Genomic DNA, 18,790 nt, shown 5'->3' on the forward strand with positions numbered 1-18,790 from the left:
TAATGCAATTTGTTTATAAATTTAGACCACTACAACATTACAATTCTTTAAGAATCTGAATAATCTTTTTTAAAAATTCTCATTTTTCTTTAAAGCACTGAGACTATAGAAAGAGCTTATTTGCGTGAGAAAATGGCAATAGGTTTTAAATTGCTGAAAAACGTCCTGTAGGAGAAAGTCTACAATTTCCTTTCACTTTATTGTTTTTCTCATTTTAACCAGTTTTTATTGAAAATCTAGTATGTGTCAAAAACTGTTTATGGGTGCTAGGAACACAGGAATGAACAAGACAGGTGATTCCTGATCTAATGGAGTTTACGTTCTAGGAGGTGGGAAGGAGAGAGCGAGGAAGGGGACAGAAAAGAATAAATGAACAAGACAATTCAGATATTGATATATGATATGAAGTAAGCATAAGAGTGAAGCGATATGGGGGGGGCTACTCAGAGAGGCTGTTCTGAGGTGATAACATGTGAGCTGAGTAGGAATAAAAGATGGATGAATGGCTATATGAATGGAAAAACACTGGTGCAGAACTTTCCAGGCTTAGGAATTAACTGGAACTCAGGACCCAGGACAAGAAGGACTCCGCATGTTGAAGGAACTAGAAAGTGTTCACTGTAGCTGGCGCTGGGTGAATGGGTGGAGATGGTAGGAGGTGAAATCAGAGTAAGCAGGGATGGTCTGCAAGGGTCTGTCAGATGGAGGTTAGAAGTTCCTCTCTTATGTGCAACATGAAGTCACTGAAGGATTTTAGGTGGGAGAATGAATTGAGTTGACTTAGTCTTTAAAAGGACTACTGCAGCTGCTGAGAAGAGAACAGTTTATAAAGACAGCAGCCAGAGAAAAACCACGCAGAATAGTTTGGAGGCTACTATAGAAGAGAGATGGCTCAGATGATCATTAACAGTGAAGACAGAGAAAAGGGGACATAGTTGGGATATAGCCTGGAAGCAGCGAGACAAAGCGCAGTTAATACCCAAATATGGTTAATTCTATGCATATTTTTAAAAAGGGAAACCCACACTAGATGTTTTAAAATAGCAAAAATTGAGAATATGAACTCAAAGTTTGACTTTCATTTAACTTTGATTTCTGTGTTCCAGAAAGGGCAAGGGTACAAATTGGTTTTGGGTAGGGCTTAGAGGTAAGGTCTAGGGTTGCTGCGGAATTTCTCACAGTTTCCAAACCAAACCCCATAAAATCACTTGCATATGCCATCTTCTACAGATGAAATTTGGCCATGAAATGTACTTGGTTGTTGATATGTGACATGTAAATGTTTCAATTTTGCAATAACATTCACCCTTACAACCAAAACACAGTGCCAGAAACCAACTTCTTCCCCATCCCTGGCAGAACACAGAGTATATGTTCCTGGGAGATAGGCTGCAAATGGGGCTCTGCCAGAAAGGCGGTTCTAGACTGCTCACAACCAACAAGCCTACAGGAAAGGCTGCTTGACCTTTATAACTGTTGTTATTTTGGCCCTCTTATATACCTTTTGGTATAGTAAATGATATAAAAAGGAATAGTCTCTTTGCTCAGGAACTTAAAGCTCAGCTAGGCAAACAGGCAACTAAATAAACATGAGACAGTCTGTTGGTAGGGCAAGCAGCTAAAGCTCAAAGACACAACTTCCTGGGACTTAGAGAGGTATATGGAAATTTAAAAACCAGTTTTGTAAGGGCCACTCACAGCCAGCCTTGGTGGTCTAGAGGTTAAGATTTGGTGCTCTCACCACCACAGCCAGGCGTCGTTTCCTGGTCAGGGAACCACACCACCCATCTGTCGGTTGTCATACTGTGGCAGCTGCCATGTTGTTGTGATGTTGAAGCTATGCCACCAAGTATTTCAAATACCAGCAGGGTTACTCAGGGTGGACAGGTTTCAGTGGAGCTCCCAGAACAAGAAAGACTAAGAAGGACCTGGCCACCTACTTCTGGAAAAAACTGGCCATGAAAACCCTATGAACAGCAGCGGAGCATTGTGCAACACAGCCCTGGAAGGTGAGAGGATGGGGCAAAAAACCAGCAGGGTTCCACTCTGCTGTATACAGGGGTGCTAGGAGTCAGAATCAACCAAAAAACTTATTGAAAAGATTCAGAAAAGGAGGCAAGATGTCAAAGAGCTAAAAAGGAGATTGAAGAGAGGCCGATCAGTTCAGTAGTAAATGTTAACTAACCATACTTCAACAAAGCTAGAAAAAATAAATAAATCGAATTGATTGTGGTGATGGGTGCTCAACTCTGTGTATATACTAAAAGCCATTAAATTATACAATTTAAATGAGTGAAATGTATAGCATGTGAACTTTATCTCAACAAAGCTGTTTTAAAAAAAAAACTGTCTGCAAGAGGCCATACTATTTTGCTCCATGGAAGTGGAAGGAAGAGGCACCATTGAGTTCTGAGGAGTCCTTCGCAGAGGGGAGAGAGGGACATGAGGGCTTTGGAGTGAACAGACTTACTTGTTGTAGGACCTGGGGCAAGTACTGTGATCTTTTGGGGTCTCAGATTGCTCATGTGCAATATAGAGGCAATAGTAATAATACTGATTATCTCAGCGTGTTGATAAGGTAATATGGAATCATGTATACTGAGTGCTTACGGTAGTCTTTCGCAGGACAGTGTTTCACTAAATAGTCTTCGTGCGTTTTTAAAATATATGCCTATTTCAAACTTTAAATGTATATACATACGCATGCACAAGCTCACACCATATACACACATACGTACACAAATATGTGTATATATAAATAAAGTTTTTTTAAATAGGCATTTAAGTCACGTGCCACATAACGATGTTTTGGTCAATGACAGACCACATATACAGCGGTGGTTCCCTAAGATTAGCACCACATAGTCTAGGTGTGTAGTAGGCTATCCCATCTAGGTTTGTGTAAGTACACTCTGTGATATTCACACAACAATGAAATCGCCTAATGACACATTTCTCAGAACGGATCTCCGTTGTTAAGTGCTGCACAACTGTATATACATATACACACATAGATACAGACATATCTATCTCCAGTTCTGAAGGTTCTAATAATTCAACACAGGCAATAAAGACATAAAAACTTAGGAAATACTCAAGATAATGGGGAAAAAATTCTCATTTGAAAAATACAAGCAAGCAAAATTAACAGTGCCTACAGCTAATGCAGATCAACTGAAAAGACTTTCTGGGACAGCATAGCAAGAGGTACGGTAACAGGCGTGCTAGAGCCGACTACTTAAAAAGGGTGGGGTTGCAAACATTGTCACCTCCCTAGAAGCTGATTTACAAAAACCTCAAGAACAGGAAACCAGGCTCAGTTCTCCAGAAGGCATTAGGTAGCTTTCCACTCAGAGCAGAATGCAGAAGGAGCCGGCAATGTGGTACGGCCACGGGAGTCATTGCCCTGATCCTCCGCGCTTCCTTCCCCGGCTCTTGTATTTCGAGCTTTCTGAACATAGTCTATTATCCTCTTAACAACTCTGCAGGGCAGGCATTCTTATTATTTATCCAACGATTTTTCCACTGCAGCTAAGGGATGTTACCCCATTTGTCCTTCTAATTCCACAACTGGGACTCTCCCCCCTCCACTCCATATTTGTCACTTAAAGCTCTTTAGAGCGATCACTAAATATTCGTAGAAACAATTTTTCTCAGATGCTGATTTTCCCTAGTTAGGGACATCAAAACAAGCTTTTAAAAGTCAAGGATAGTTTATGTTTCTGAGGCTGTAACAGAAGATTTCAAACTGGTATTTTCTGGTAAAGTCTGGATTTGCCTCACAAATTTTCCTAGTAACAAAAGCCATGTTGCAGACATGATAATGTCACTGTAGCCTCATTCAGAATATTACTCACTCTTTCTGTTGCTTTGCTACTTCAGCACTTGGGAAAGTTTGAATTTCCCAGTAGTGTGACCATGATACTATTTTTGTATCTTCAGCATCCACTTATTTTCAATTTAGTAAGAACAGTCTATGGTTGAGCTGAATTTTGAAAGCTTGCTGAAAAAAAGCAGCTGGACTTTGCTATTAACAGATTTTTGGAATGAAACATTTGATATATAAATAAAATGTATAATTAAGAAGAAAGCAAAGATAAAATAGCTTATTTCTTCTGCAATTCAATACTTTGACCAATACTCAAGTTTCACTTCATTTTGAATACCAGTATCATCTTAATCCCTCAAAGCACATACTTGTGAAAAGCATAATATTAATATTTTTCATCGTAGAAGGAATTATAAAATTATTTGATAATGATTAGTTATAAATTTACTTCATGATTGACTGCAAGTTCACATGAGACTCAGTAAGAATAATGCCAAAAATTTAAGGTCATCAGAGAAATCTGGATTCAAGAAATGGGGGGGAGAAAAAGAAAAAGGCTCAGTCTAGAGCTCTAATCTTCTCCTAGATACAACATGATTAGGTTAGAAACACTAGCAGGGTGTCACTTGCCTTAGGCATAAAAAATTTCAAAGCAATCAAAAAGTATTAATAAAAACATGAACCAAAGAGAAACTTACTAATTCTATTACCCTTTCATCAAACTTCTATAGAAAGTTCTCTTTCAAGAAAAGAAAAATACCAATGGACGGGGTGGAGTCAGAGAGAAGGATACCTGCCCCTTTGGTGTGTGGCAGCCCCAGGGCCCAGCTTCCCTTCAGCAAGCCTTTTATGATCAGAGGTGCTAGAGATGTTCCCTCTTTCTGTGCCCGGACTGTCCCCTCCTTTCACTGCCAAACTTCTCTCAGGTGGTCTGAAACAGCCTCTTCCATTTCCTCCCTACCTATTTACTGCCTAACCTTTTATGTCTAATATTCAACATGTCTTCCCAAGGTTTCCAGTGACCTTGTTTGTGCTGAATTTGAAGATTAATCTCCCACTGATGCTCAGTCCTTCTATTTGAAATCTTTTTTCCCTTCCTTAGCTTCAAAAACTTTAACTATGCTCTAATTATCTGCTTCTAATGATCCCTCTCATTCCACATGGCACACTGTTTCAAACATGGGTTTTGGAGCCAGACAGACTTAGGTTCGAAACCTTCTTCCAGCTGCAACAGTCTGTCGATGAAAGTTGGGCAGGTAACTGAACTTCCCTTAGTCCCATTTTTTCCATCTGTAAAATAGAGATGATAACAGTACCCACCCCATCCGGTTATAAGGAGTAAACAAGACAATACGTGCAAATCACTTAGTTCAGTGCCATAAAGGCAAGCCCCTAATGACATTAGCTATGTGTGTTCTATAATCACAGGTTCTCTAAACAACCCGTCTCAGAGAACCTTTTTCACAGTGTCAAGACCTCTGTGTTTACACAGCTAACATCTAAATCACTAGCTACGGAAACTTGAAACTTCTGATGCCCAAATTGCATATATCCCTCTCTATCTATTAAAACTTTCAGCCTTTTCTATTTCAGTCAAATGAAACCACTGGTTTCACAGTCACCTTAAAATCATTTACCTCCTTTGGTGACAGAGTAAATCTCATTAATTCCTAATTTAGGAGACAGTATAGCATTATAGTTAAAGGCAAGGACCGGAGCCTGGCTGCATGTATTGAAGTGACAGTTCTGTAACCAGCATACTCTTGTTAACAAGTGACTAACCAAAACCTCCAACTAACGACAAACTGGACGCATGAACATTTCACAATTTCTATCTTTCTTTGCTTCAACCCATAGAAATACGCTTGTTAGATACTTGTTTGCAGACTCTACACACACAATGGCTTTCTTGAGCCGACAGTCTCAACAAGCTGCAGGCGGAGAAACCAGGCCCTGTGGTAGCCAGGAGGAGCCAGGATTGGAGGGTCACACACAGCTTCTGGCTTCAACCAAGTGCAGTCAATGATTCTCAAAGAGTCTCAGAGAAGCTAGATATTCAAAGCCAGAGTAACATAAACTGCAGATGAAAGCAGAATCTATTCGCAGGAGTATCTGAGCAGGGTCCTACCTGGGAAACAAAACGATGTTGCAAAACGATAGCTAAACTGTTGCCGAACGAGGAAACCAGACAAGACAGTGACAGCCCGACTTCTGCTAAATTCCAGAGGACAGCCCTCCGAATTTTAAGGCAATTCCCTTGTCCCTCCTGCACATCCAGTGGCTACCAAAAATTTATATTTCAGTATTTCAAATTCTCAGACGTTCACAGTGTCATCTGAATTCAGATAATGTATAGGCTAGTTGATAATCATTTTTACATACATTTTTTTCTAGACAAATTTGCTCTTCAGTTTCAGAAAATGTACTTAGCCATACAAACAAACAAAAAACAGGGGGAAAAAACCCATAAACAAATATTTCCCCCTGGTTAAGTTTATTAATCACAGTAAATGCAGTTCTATCTTACTATGTTTTCTATGAGGAAACTTCTGTTCTTTTTTTAGATTTGGAGAATTGCTTTTCCTGACAGAACCCCCAGAATTGAGAACCCTGAACTGCAAACTTGTCCTTTGTCCTCACTGTTTACCAGCCTTATCAGGGCACACATGGGTTGGCAATGTGATTCTAAGATAAAAATTCCAAAGATATAATTAGATGTTTTTCTGAGAACTATCACCCAATGCCATGAAAATTTGTTTGCTGTTTTTCACCTCATACTTGAAGGGAATGGTCTCACTATTTCTTGCCATTTAATCATGTTCTTTTAGATAAGTGAGAAACATTAACTTGGCACGGAAGAAAAATACATACTTTTTAAATAAACAACACTGAAAATACAGACTTTATCTCAAAACTTCTAACTGTAGCATTTCAATAACCACATTTTTCTTCTTGAAGCTTATAACAGCATAAATATAATGAAAATAATTTTATGCCCCTGAATTTAACTACGAATTATAAATGACAGAAAGATACATCCCAAGCCAGCGATGTATGAGCCTTCTAACAGTGCCTTACAGATTAATTAGTTCAATTCTGAAAAAGAGGATGAAAAGAGAAAAGCTGGAAATCACAGACACATATTTGCTACGTTGCAAAAGAATACTCTCTAGACAGTGAAAGAAGTGCTGTGAAAACATCTCAAGTTTTCTACTGAACTCCATCTTTGCTAAAAAGAGACGGAAAACCAGTTTTGCAAAAACGAAAAAACAAAAAATCATCTACTGCCACCTGCTGGTAATTTGTAGTCAATGATTCTTAAAGATGCTTGAGCGACAAATTCCAGACTAAAGTGGGATCTTTTGACTTTTAAAGAGAAATAATCTTTGGATTCTTGTCTGTCTTCCTCCATTTATGGCTATCTATATAAAAGTTTATAATAAATTATAGATTCTACATAATATTGTATATATTTCTAGAAGCAGAGAAGTAGAGCCAGAAGACCACATTTTCCTGGCCTCTACTGCCTCCCTCCCCAACTCACATTGCTCTGAAAGGAAGTCAGAGACTCTCACATTTCCATCCTCCCCTTTCCCACAAAAGCCAGTCAACTTAGTCCTAGGTCAGCAAGAACAACGTGAAACCGAATGGTCTTGGCAGACCTGTCTGCAGAGGGTTCACAACTCAAACATTCTGTCCGCTAGAGAAGTTTCATTCTCTCAGCCAAAGAACCACAGGCCAAATCCGTGTTTTTGAAGACTTCTCTAGAGGAAACTTAAACTCTAAGGATGTCAACATAGCATTGATGGAGGATCGCAAATGGGAGATCTGAGGCTGGAAGCAGAATACCCTTGTTGGCAAGATTCTGTAACTGGGGATATAAACATGATTTTAAAACTCAGAAAGGGTGGGGCCAGGTTCCTGCAGTCAGCTTCATTTCTTTTCTTGGAGAGTCTAAGAATTTTAAAAAGGCTTTGCTAAAAGGTTTTAAGGGAGACGATTATTCTCTTTAATTTAGAGGGTATTTTAAAACTCAAAGTAGATCGGTAAAGCATTTTGAGGAAGCAGTATACCAATTCTTCCTGCCAAAAATAAACTATGAAAATTACTTTTTCAGTTATTTCATGTCACAAGTCAGACAGTATAGGATTTTTCATGCCACATTGCTTCATTTATTGTAAAAATATACTGAAAAACATGGATTTGACTAACCATTTTCTCCAAAATTAATGTTAAGTACAATGTGAATCAGAAGGCAATGTCCCAACATATAAATCCTGAGTCTTTCTTTCACATCCTTAGACATGAGCAAATTTGTCTGGTAGGACACTGAAGAGTTGTCTGTAATTCTACGGTTCTATAATTAAGACTTGTACAAATTCTGCTGCCAAAAAATCACCAGAGTGGGTGGTGAATACAGCCAAGTAAACTCTAATTATGGAAGGCGGGTTTTCTAAGATCTTACATAGAAGAAGGCAAGGCAAGATCAGACAGTTAAGATAGTTACCACGGCAATATAAATAGCCTTGTCAAATTCAGTGTAAGCCCCCACTTTGGTAACAGCTGTTACCTCGCATAGTTCATAGGTACTTTAAAACCCTAATCTGGGATCCTCCACTTGGAAACCAGCACTTACTTGTGCCCCCAAAAAATAGAGTTATGAAGTTTACACATGTCATTTTCACTCCTGGGACAAAAAAAGGCAACAGAAGTCCAATGCCCCAGATAATTTTCCATTTTCTATTTCAGCTCCTCCACTAGGTATTATTTTTAAAAGTTCTGTTCAAAATTCAATAAAATGCCATTACCATTCTAAAAGATAGGGTGCAAACGGTAAGTGTACAGCATAATAAGTTTACATAGATTGAACACATGCATATAATCAGCACCCAATTCAGAAAGAGCATTTTCTGCACTCCGGGGGTGTTCCCGCCTACTCAGAAAAGAAGAAATTTTATTTCATAAAATAATACTACCAAGTTCTCCCAATAATAACATTACATAGTATATTCTTACTGTCTGGATCTGTAATTACAGTCTTAAAGTAGAAGTGATTATGCGTTTTTCCATTTGCTTATACAAACAACTACACCCATCTTTCCTCTTATCAACAAACTGTGTGAACTTCTTATTCGCGTCTCAGCTCAAACGTCACCTCCTCTATGAAGGTTTCCTTGACCTTCATAGCAAAAGGAACTGTCCTCATTTATAATCACAGTGTAGTTTGTAAATAGTCTGTGTTTACACTTACAACACTAAATTATAGCTATTTATATATACATCTACTGTTCTAGACTGAGAGCACCTCGTGGACAGAAAAGGCATTTAATTTTATCTTTTGATGGGGCTTCTGTGCCTTAAACTGTCTGCTAAAGCGTGACTCAATGTTTTTCACACTATTTCTTCTGCTATCGACACCTGAATAATTCTCCAAAAAAAGAATGTTCTACCAAACAACGTTCTATAATATTAAATGAAGCAAAATATATTATCCAGATGTTTTAAGGTATAACCATCTTAGCACTCTCCATATAAATAATTTATAAGACTATATTTTATTCAGATTAAATAAAATGTGTTAATTTTAATAAAGACACACATTAGTAATATATTTAGCATATATAACTTGACGCTCCAATGCTTTGCATAAGAAGCAGGTATTTTCTCGTAAGCAAGCGATGCTATCAAGGTACTTTGAAGAAGGAAGTTTACAAAATACACGTTTTAGGCTTGATAACGCTCATTTCCTCTTACCGCTCTCCTCCCCCAATCCTTCTCCACTACAGAATCAAACAAGCTCATTTCAACTCAACTGAGATTAAACTTTACTTATACATTCGGTTCAAGAATCACAGAAAAAGAAACACAAACCCCTAATGAAAGCTGGAAATTCCAGTGCTCTCCTACCTGTGTACCTAAGCTGGCTGCCATCATGTGAGTCAGAAGCTTAGCCGCGAACATGGAATACCTGGCACAGAAGATATGGGAAAGAACAGCCAGGCAAAGACCTGTAGGAAGAAAAAAGTTCACATGTGGTTTTATAATCCATGAACAAACAATGGCATAGTGAAAATCTTTGGAACACTCAAGCACATAAGGCCCGCAGCCTGGCTATGCTGCACAGCACAGCATCTCTGCGAATGACTCTGTTGCAATGTTAATCTACTCCATTTTACAGGGCATACAAAATCTGCACACTTATCAATGAAGACCTAAGGGTAACTTTAATTTTCAAACATCTACGTGTTCACTTCCCTACTAAAAAGAAAGCACAAATTAAGGAGATTAATAATTTCATTAAGCTTTTGGTTTTCTACATTTCCATTACACAAGTTTTCCTGTTTAAGGAAAGAATCAAACTCCAATCTAATTTTCTAAGAACAGGTGGCTTGGCTAAATAGAGGGATTTAGGGAGGTGAATAGGATTTTTCAGGCATAAAATTGTGAATGGTACCACCAAAACTCAGGTTTGGTAATTACCCCTTTTTACCTACCAGGAATAGTTATATAATTACAACAGTGGTAATTATGAATTTTAAGAGCAATCTATGCTACGGGGTGCCAAAACCAGGTACTAAGTGTGTTCTTTCCCCCTGAGATGACTTTTAATCTAAACATCTATATTTCTTTTCCTTTCTCTCTCTTTCTCTCTCTCTCTCTTTTTTTTTTTTTTTTTTGGTGAGGAAGATTGTCGCCAAGCTAATGTCTGTACCAATCTTCCTCTATTTTGTATGTGGGATGCCACCACAGTGTGGCTTGGTGAGTGGTGCATAGGTATGCACCTGGGATCCGAACCTGTGAACCCCAGGCCGCCAAAGTGGAGCACATGAACTTAACCATTATGCCACTGGGCCGGCCCCCTAAACAGGTATATTTCTAAGTGTGGTGAAGAAAATTATTTTCATTTTCTTTAAATCTACTTGAATTCACCTATTTACACTACTTCAAGGGGATGATTAGAACCTCAGCACTAACCCACAAATCTTTTATCTTGTAATTTATATAAATTTATTTTAATGACAGGTTGTAAAAGCAGAGTGTATATATATTTTTAAAATACTTCCTGCCTTTTAAAATCTAAATGTGCTGCATATGGTAAGCCATTTGCTTTTTCACATAAGCCTTTTCCCTCCACTCTTGTCCTCAATAGGGTTATTTTGTCTGAGAATTATCAAAACCTGCCAACTGGCATGTGTGTGCTGCTTTGCCATGTACGGTGCCTGCATCACCTCATGTATCCACGCCTCCTTGACAAACAAGAGAGGCTGCATTTATCTAACATTTTGTTTTCTCATTATCTTCTCTGAAGGTATGGGACAAACTTTTAAAGTACATGTTGGCATAAGCAGACTGGGCATCTGCAAACTGGTGCACGGGATCTATGACTAAGTCTGTGTACAGAAATGCCTCTCATAAGTCCTTTTGGGAAAAGCTTTCAGTGGGTTTAGATTTTAATAAGGTAGATAAGGTTCCATCCAGGAAGTGAGCTTTGGCATGAGCCAAGGCTTTAGCCCTAGAAATCTGGAGTAATCCGTTTTTAGGAAGGCTGCCATGGGGTGTTCTGGGACAGGTGTGCAGGTCCTGGGGCTGCCTCCAAAATCCACCCACACAGGTTCACAGTCTATGCAGAAACTGCAGAGCCAGGCCCGGTCCTGCACTTTTCCTGAGGTAGTCTGTCAATTGCTGAAGCTGATGCTCTGAACACACTCACGAACACTTTGAATTTCCTATGATGATCAAAGCTAGCTTAAACTCAAGGTTTAAGAGTGTGTGTGTGTGTGTGTGTGGGTGGGTGGGTGGGTGTAACATACTGATTTAAAAGCAAGGCCTTGCAAGTTTTTCTCATTAGCGGCCGCATGATCACAAATATGTGCTTTACTGGAAGTTCATTGTGGTAAATGGGAACAATGTGAAGCGAGAGGATTAGCGCCGGGCAAAGGAGAAACAGACATGAGTCAACTGTTTTTTCTTATTCACAAGAAGAGCTTATTCACAGCCTTTTCCCTTAACTTGGTGATTTTCCATTATACTCCAATTTCATGATATAAACTTAGCACAGTTAAATTTGACCAGTTCAGGAATATTTAATTAAGTACATTAAGCTTCAATTAAAATGCTAGCATGACACCTGGTGGCAGTTCAGGATTCAAAGCCAGTGGCAGGAAAATGGGCAAGATTCTATTAGCCTATAACTATAACGTATGATGGTTCTCTAGAGGTGATTTTTTATTTAGGGGAGAAGAATGGTGCTAAAAAACCTCAGGGAGGCTGTGCCTTAGCTGGCCTTGGGAAAAGATACTGAATATCTTAGATTTATAGAAATAAATACTGCAGTTACCAAGTTTCTAAAGTTCTATATGCTAAGTATTTATATTTTATTTTTTTATTTGATATTGAATAGCTGTATTTGGCATGCATGATTTAAATTTATAAATCAGTTTTCGAAAAAAATTATAACAATTATTTGGTTTAAATTCTCTCAGTATAAATATGTAAATCACAGGATACAAAATGTTATAACTATAAATAGAATGTTTTCTTAAAAATAAAGTATAACAATTCAAGGTATTACCTAAACTCCAACAGTTTTTTAAGAGCATACTCTAAACAGTTTTAAAAAAAATTGATTCCTTGGCAATTATGTAGAAAAAACAAGCAGCTAATTGAATAATTTTCCTTAATTTTTTTTCTAGCACTATGTAGATTACAGACTCAGTTGGAAAAGAGCAATTACTTAGTTCACTAACACAAATGACTTTTCTGTATGATTAGAAAGTGAGAGGGAAGATAAATCACCCTTAACAAAACAACATTGATAATCTTTGATTTAGATAAGAAAAACTCTAACGAGCTGCTAGATTCTTTTGCTCTTATCAAACTGGCCCAAAGATCTTCTTATCTATCTATGCAATATTTAAATGTCTGTATGTGTATAAGCATTTGTAATGTTTATACATGAATATGCATATCCAGTGAACATCTCTATTGTTTGGTCAGTTAAGAATGTGATGTACTTGTCAAGTTACTGAAGTTTATCCCCCCACAAGTTCAGTATTAATACTTTTTCCCATGAAAATGTCTTTATTTATAAATTTTGTCTCTATGTATCTGTTTTCTCTACAGATAAACAGTCAAATGATCACCACATTATTAAATCAGTTATTAGCTTGTTAGCTTAGTTTTTTCTATTTGCCCATCTAATGCTAGCTGTTAATGTCACTTTTTCTACTTTCTGTTGCTTGTCTCTATTGATTCCCACATTCCTGCAACTCTCCCCTCAGCACGATGCCTCTTGGTTACTGCTACTAATAAGCTAAGGGCAGGAAAACAAAACTGTCAAGCCTGAAAAGTTTTCTAGGTTGAACAAAAGTCAATATGAAACACCCTAGAGTACACAAGTTCGTAGGTGAACAGAAAAGATTTATTCCAGAGGGATGAGGTTGCCAAGAGACCACCTTCCAGATAATTAGGGTGTTAAACCTTCAAGGTTCAATACAATAGCCACAAGCCATACATGGCTATTTAAATTTTAACTAATTGAAGTTAAATAGAATAAAAAGTTCAGTTCCTCAATTGTACCAGCCACATTTCAAGAGCTCAATATCCAGATGTGGCTAGTGGCTACTATATTGGACAGTGCAGAACAGTTTCAACATCACAGAAAGACCCATTGCAGAATGCTGTGTTAAACTGTCCCAAGTGAAAGCAAGAAAGAGTATGTTATATTTCAGAAGAATTTTTATTAAAATAGCTAAAATGAGCTGGTTTGGGACTTGAAAATATGAACTTGACTTACATAGCCACAAGTACCTCTCATTACTGGAGGATGTCACATCAACACTGTATATTCATTTATTTATCAATTTAACAAATAGGTATTGAGAAACTGCTATGGGTCAGGGGCTGTGCTGGGCAATGGAGACACAATGTTCAAAAAGCTAGTTATTCGGGGGCAGGCCCAGTGGTGTAGTGATTAAGTTCATGTGCTCCACTTTGGCAGCCCGGGGTTCACCAGTTCGGATCCCGGGCGCAGACCTAGCACCACTCGTCAAGTCATGCTGTGGTGGCATCCCACATAAAACAGAGGAAGAGTGGCACAGATGTTAGCACAGTGACAATCGTCCTCAAACAAAAAGAAAAAGACAAGCAACAAACGTTAGCTCAGGGCCAATCTTACACTCACACACACAAGACACACACACACACAAAGCAGCTTGTTACTTGCTTGTCTCTATATTTCTATCTGTATCTTCTCCCTCACAAGGACTTGTTTATGAGAGGTCATAGAACATACTTCTGGTCAAAGACATGTGAGGGAAAACATTCTGGGTGGTTTTCAGGAAAGTTTTCATCGCTCTTAAAACAAGATCCACTTAAGTACTTTTCCCTTGGCAGGCCTGGACATCATTGTGAGATGCTTGGAGCTGCTGCAGCCAGCTCAAGACCATGTAGGGATAAGGCTGAGAAAATAAAATCTTTGAGGAGAGCAAAACAGAACAGCGGGAAGAGGCTGGCCCCTGATGACATCGCTGAGGTGCTGAATTAATCAACCCTGGAACTAAATCTGCTTCTTTAAGATATTTGAGTTGTCTTCTGTTACTTGCAGCCAAGTTCATCCTAAATAATACAACTCTATGTACATGGCTAGAGAAATCCAACATTTTTATGCCATGGCAGAATGAAACCAAGCTCTCTGACCTCTTTATCACCAGCAGTTCTCACTTCAAACTCTTTTTTTAAGTTCTTACATCTTTTTTTTTTTATTTTTTCCTTTTTCTCCCCAAAGCCCCCCGGTACATAGTTGTATATTCTTCGTTGTGGGTCCTTCTAGTTGTGGCATGTGGGACGCTGCCTCAGCGTGGTTTGATGAGCAGTGCCATGTCCGTGCCCAGGATTCGAACCAACGAAACACTGGGCCGCCTGCAGCGGAGCGCGCGAACTTAACCACTCGGCCACGGGGCCAGCCCCAGTTCTTACATCTTTTTTAATATTCTTCTCGTGACTAACTTCCATTTCATAGTCAGAATGAAGTTATTTTGATATATCCTCCCTCATAATCATAATGGCTACTAAGATCACGATTACAGTAAATATGAACTTGGTATTTTAGGGAGAATTTGACATAAAATTTTAAGAAAATATCTCTTATTCTAAAAATTAATTTGACATGAGTAGGTATCTGGTAAAGTTACAAAAAGTTTTTTTCTGGAAAAACATTGGATTCTCAGCTTGTAAAATATAAAAGGAACAACTAAAATGTTCTTGCAGTTTAATAAACTTTGGACAAAAGAATAAGCAGCTTTAAAGGACTTTAGATTGTGTTGATTTACTTATCCTGTAAGTCTCATTATGTAGCAATTTATAGACAATTATTTCCTGTTACTTAAGTGTAAAATTGATATTGTGTTGGCATTTATACACTTACTAATTTCTAAAGTAAAACCATCAGCCATTTCAAAGGGAAAGTTTTAGTTTGACGAATGTGTTAAAGGATCTCTCCACTGGAGGAGAACAAAAAAGAAGAAGTGAAACAAATGTGAGGTCTGTGGTCCATCTCTACCCTCAGCTTAAAAGCACTGCAAACATAGGAGACTCACCAACAAGCGCATCAAACACGACCTAGTTCAAGTACTGATGTTAAAACTGAAATGGTTATGGAATGGTTCAGGGTCTTGTTAAGACCACAAGGCCACAGGAATTGCACTCAGAGTCAAAATCAGGATAATTCCACTCTGCTAGTCTGTCTTTGATAGTCCAACATCAACAGAGTCATGGGAAGCAGTGCAGGCTTCTTTGACATTGTCCTCCAAATAGTAACGTACACTTCAAACTGTGCTGAGGTTTCTTAATCATTACACCATAAAATTATGGCATTGTCATCTAAAGGTATTTTAAGTTGTATTTCTCCCAAGTCAGCTTTGAGGCAAGTTCCATAATGTTACACTAAGGTGCACAGTTATGTTTTATTTGTCCTCACTTTCCATCTTTTTAGCTTCAAAGGATAACCTTAATTTAATTTCTTAGAATTTGGTAAACTGGTTTAAAATTTTAAGTCACAGGTATATACGCTCATCTTTGATCTTTCTAAGCTGAGGATAAGTAAACTTTTTTGCCTTTATGCCCATTTCACATACTTTGATCATTTTAGTTGTTCTGCTCTACTATACAGTAACCAGAATTGGAACAGATACATTGTGATCTATCCTGATTTAAATAAAAAGGGTTAATTTCTATCCAAGTGTATTTTACCACATTTCATGAAAAGAACTATCAGATTGTTTCCAAATTCAGAGGGATATTTGGTGTGACCTGACCCTAAATTACAGAATGTGTATGCAAGACATATAAAATTCTCTTCTCTAGTTCCTGGGGGCCTATCAGAGGGATGAACATTCATCCTCCCCTGGAGCTGAAACTGAGACACAAAGACAGGACTTTATGTCCCCTGATCTATAGAACATGCAACATACGTTACACTACCTCATGGACAGAAGGGACCAAAAAACCCACTAATTTCAAATATGGCTCATAGTCAAAAGTAATAAAAGTAGATGTTGATATTTAGGTGTTGATTCTCAAAAACATGAGCAAATCTGTGAAACCTTTCTAGAGTGAGTTGCAAAAAATATGTACTTATTAACAATTTCTCAGGAAATATCTTGTGGTCATGATAGCCTTCTACAAAATCAAGACAACCTTCTCTCTTTAGTTTTCAAAACTCTTTGTTTTGATGTTCAGTATTTGCAACAAGGGATTTTTGTGGGTCATAGCAGTACTCAGATCTCTGATTCTACGGAAAAACATAAAAGGACTAGAAATCATTTTAGTGGGGGGTTGTTTTTGGCTTTATTTCATCATTCTATGAAAATTCTGTGAATATATTAGCATTAAAGTAAAACAGGATGTCTCCGTTTGATTTTGGAACTACACAGACGTAGAAGAATCTATTAAGCAAGAAATGTTATCCTTATGAAAGACGTGATTAAGAATAAGACATTATTAACTTTTGCTATGCAATCTAAATTAGGTTCAGAATTCAGAAACATTAAGGAAAATGTATAATTTTATAAAATAAAATTATAGTGGAAAGATTTTAACAACCAGGACAAAGAACAATAATTAATTACTTGTTTCTACCTCCACAAAAATTTCCTAATAGATTCAGATTATTAGGAGGACTGTTTGCACACCAAATAAAAACGACATGAATTCAATGATAATCACATTTACAAACAAAATATCATTAAAACAGGATATCAGAAATGTCTGAGTTCGTATATCTACCACTCTGCTATGTTAATACAATTTAAAATCATACGTTAAAGGTGGGGAAACTGAAGTATAGAGAAACTAAGTAATTAGCCTCAGGCGCTACAACCAGCCAATGGCAGAACCAGGATTTGAACCCAGGCAGTCTGGCTCCAGGGTTACTCTATACCCAGTTCAACGTAGAGCACATTGTTTACAGAAGCAGCTGTGGGGCTGTAAAAGATGACTCGGAATGGGCACAGAGGGGGTGAGGGTGGGGATAGGAATACAGTTTAAGGAATTTTCATACTCCCAACCATATAAACAACACAGCAAACGAGAACAATTCTATTATTTGGTTATTCAAAGTCAAGGTATAGGTAAACAGTGTGACAGACAATACAGTTCAAGTTCCTATTCCTGCAGAAATGGGGCCTAGATGCAGAAGGTGAAAGACAATTTATCTTTAACACAGTGGTTGAGCATATTTAGAGCTCCTAGGTTGTAGAATACAAATCGACTCATGGGGCATTTTTTTTTTTTCCTTAATGAAAATACAAAATGCTTTGTATATATTATCTCACACCATCCTGACATTCCTCTGCAGAGCCTGCTCTCTAAATCACGCCACTATGCACACTACCCTTTCTCATTATCTAGTTTCTGCCCCACACTCTATTTCACATTCCTCGTGAGTTGGAACTATGTCTTGTTCTTTCCTATATCCTCAGGACAAAGTTGGCCCTCCATAAATATCCATTGTATAAATTAAGGACTAAATAAGACCATGGGAAAGTTTATTTTCTCCTAGTGCTGATGAATTGTAGTATGTTTGCACCTTGCATATATAAAAGGACAGTGGGAAAACAGACTTTCATTCTTATAAATATTTAAAATTATTGATTCAAAAATACTCAACTGACCTGAGATACATATAAATCCAGAAGAGAAAAAGGCTTCATTGTACGAAGACAAGTTGTCAGTCTGGGCGTAGACGGCGTACACGGACATGTAGGAACAGGCACATTCCACATAGTCTGAAGTGTCCTCAACCACTTTGCAGAACTCACTGTCAGACAACCAGCTGGGACAAAAACACAATCGTCACTGCTCCTCTTTCATCAATACTTAGGGTGTTGAGATGGCTTTTAAAGGAAAAATAACTTACTGAACTTAAGTGTTGTTCACTCAAGACTTAAGCTGACCTCATTTTCAAGAGGAAACACTGGAGGACATACGTTGTCCAAGACATGACGCAACAGATCCCACAAGACACCTTAAGAGCAGCCTAAATACAAACCAAACCTGCGAAAGCATTCCCGATACCGAAGAAGCCAGTCCTCTCAACAGAGCCGTACCAGGTGCTTCCTAACCTGTAGCAAACACACCCTGGGTTTTCAACAGAAGGCACTCCTCCTTCACCTCCAAAACTACCGAAAGATCCACATAGCCATTACACGTGTAGTGCTCATCCTTCCTCAGTTTTCACAATTCCTTGTATTTTGAACCACATAAATTATTTATATGCTTTTCTAAGTTTGCTTCCTTATCTTTTTTGGATTGGAGCCAGTTATATTACATAAATGTTTTCCAGGTCTTTTTCAAGTGTTTCTTACTATAAGGTCTGGCTTTTAGCACAAAAACTTTGTTATGACTATAGCAACTGTGGTGTCCCACGCCGAGCCTTCTGAGCCTCTTCCCTCTTAGCATCTC

General features: G+C 38.1%; 1 protein-coding gene across 3 annotated transcripts in view; it reads right to left on the reverse strand.

Annotated features, from left to right (window-relative positions):
• Positions 1 to 18,790, reverse strand: part of ADGRV1 (adhesion G protein-coupled receptor V1) — a 511,472-nt gene that overhangs the window by 257,882 nt on the left and 234,800 nt on the right. For all 3 annotated transcript variants that reach the window (XM_044780002.2, XM_070517787.1, XM_070517788.1), the window contains 2 exons: positions 18,001 to 18,161; positions 9,737 to 9,837 (listed from right to left, as the gene is read on the reverse strand). In XM_044780002.2, coding sequence (XP_044635937.2) covers positions 9,737 to 9,837; positions 18,001 to 18,161 — 262 coding nt within the window. The remainder of the gene's footprint in view (positions 1 to 9,736; positions 9,838 to 18,000; positions 18,162 to 18,790) is intronic.

The sequence above is a fragment of the Equus asinus genome, chromosome 9 (assembly GCF_041296235.1).
Source record: "Equus asinus isolate D_3611 breed Donkey chromosome 9, EquAss-T2T_v2, whole genome shotgun sequence".
Classification (NCBI taxonomy): domain Eukaryota; kingdom Metazoa; phylum Chordata; class Mammalia; order Perissodactyla; family Equidae; genus Equus; species Equus asinus.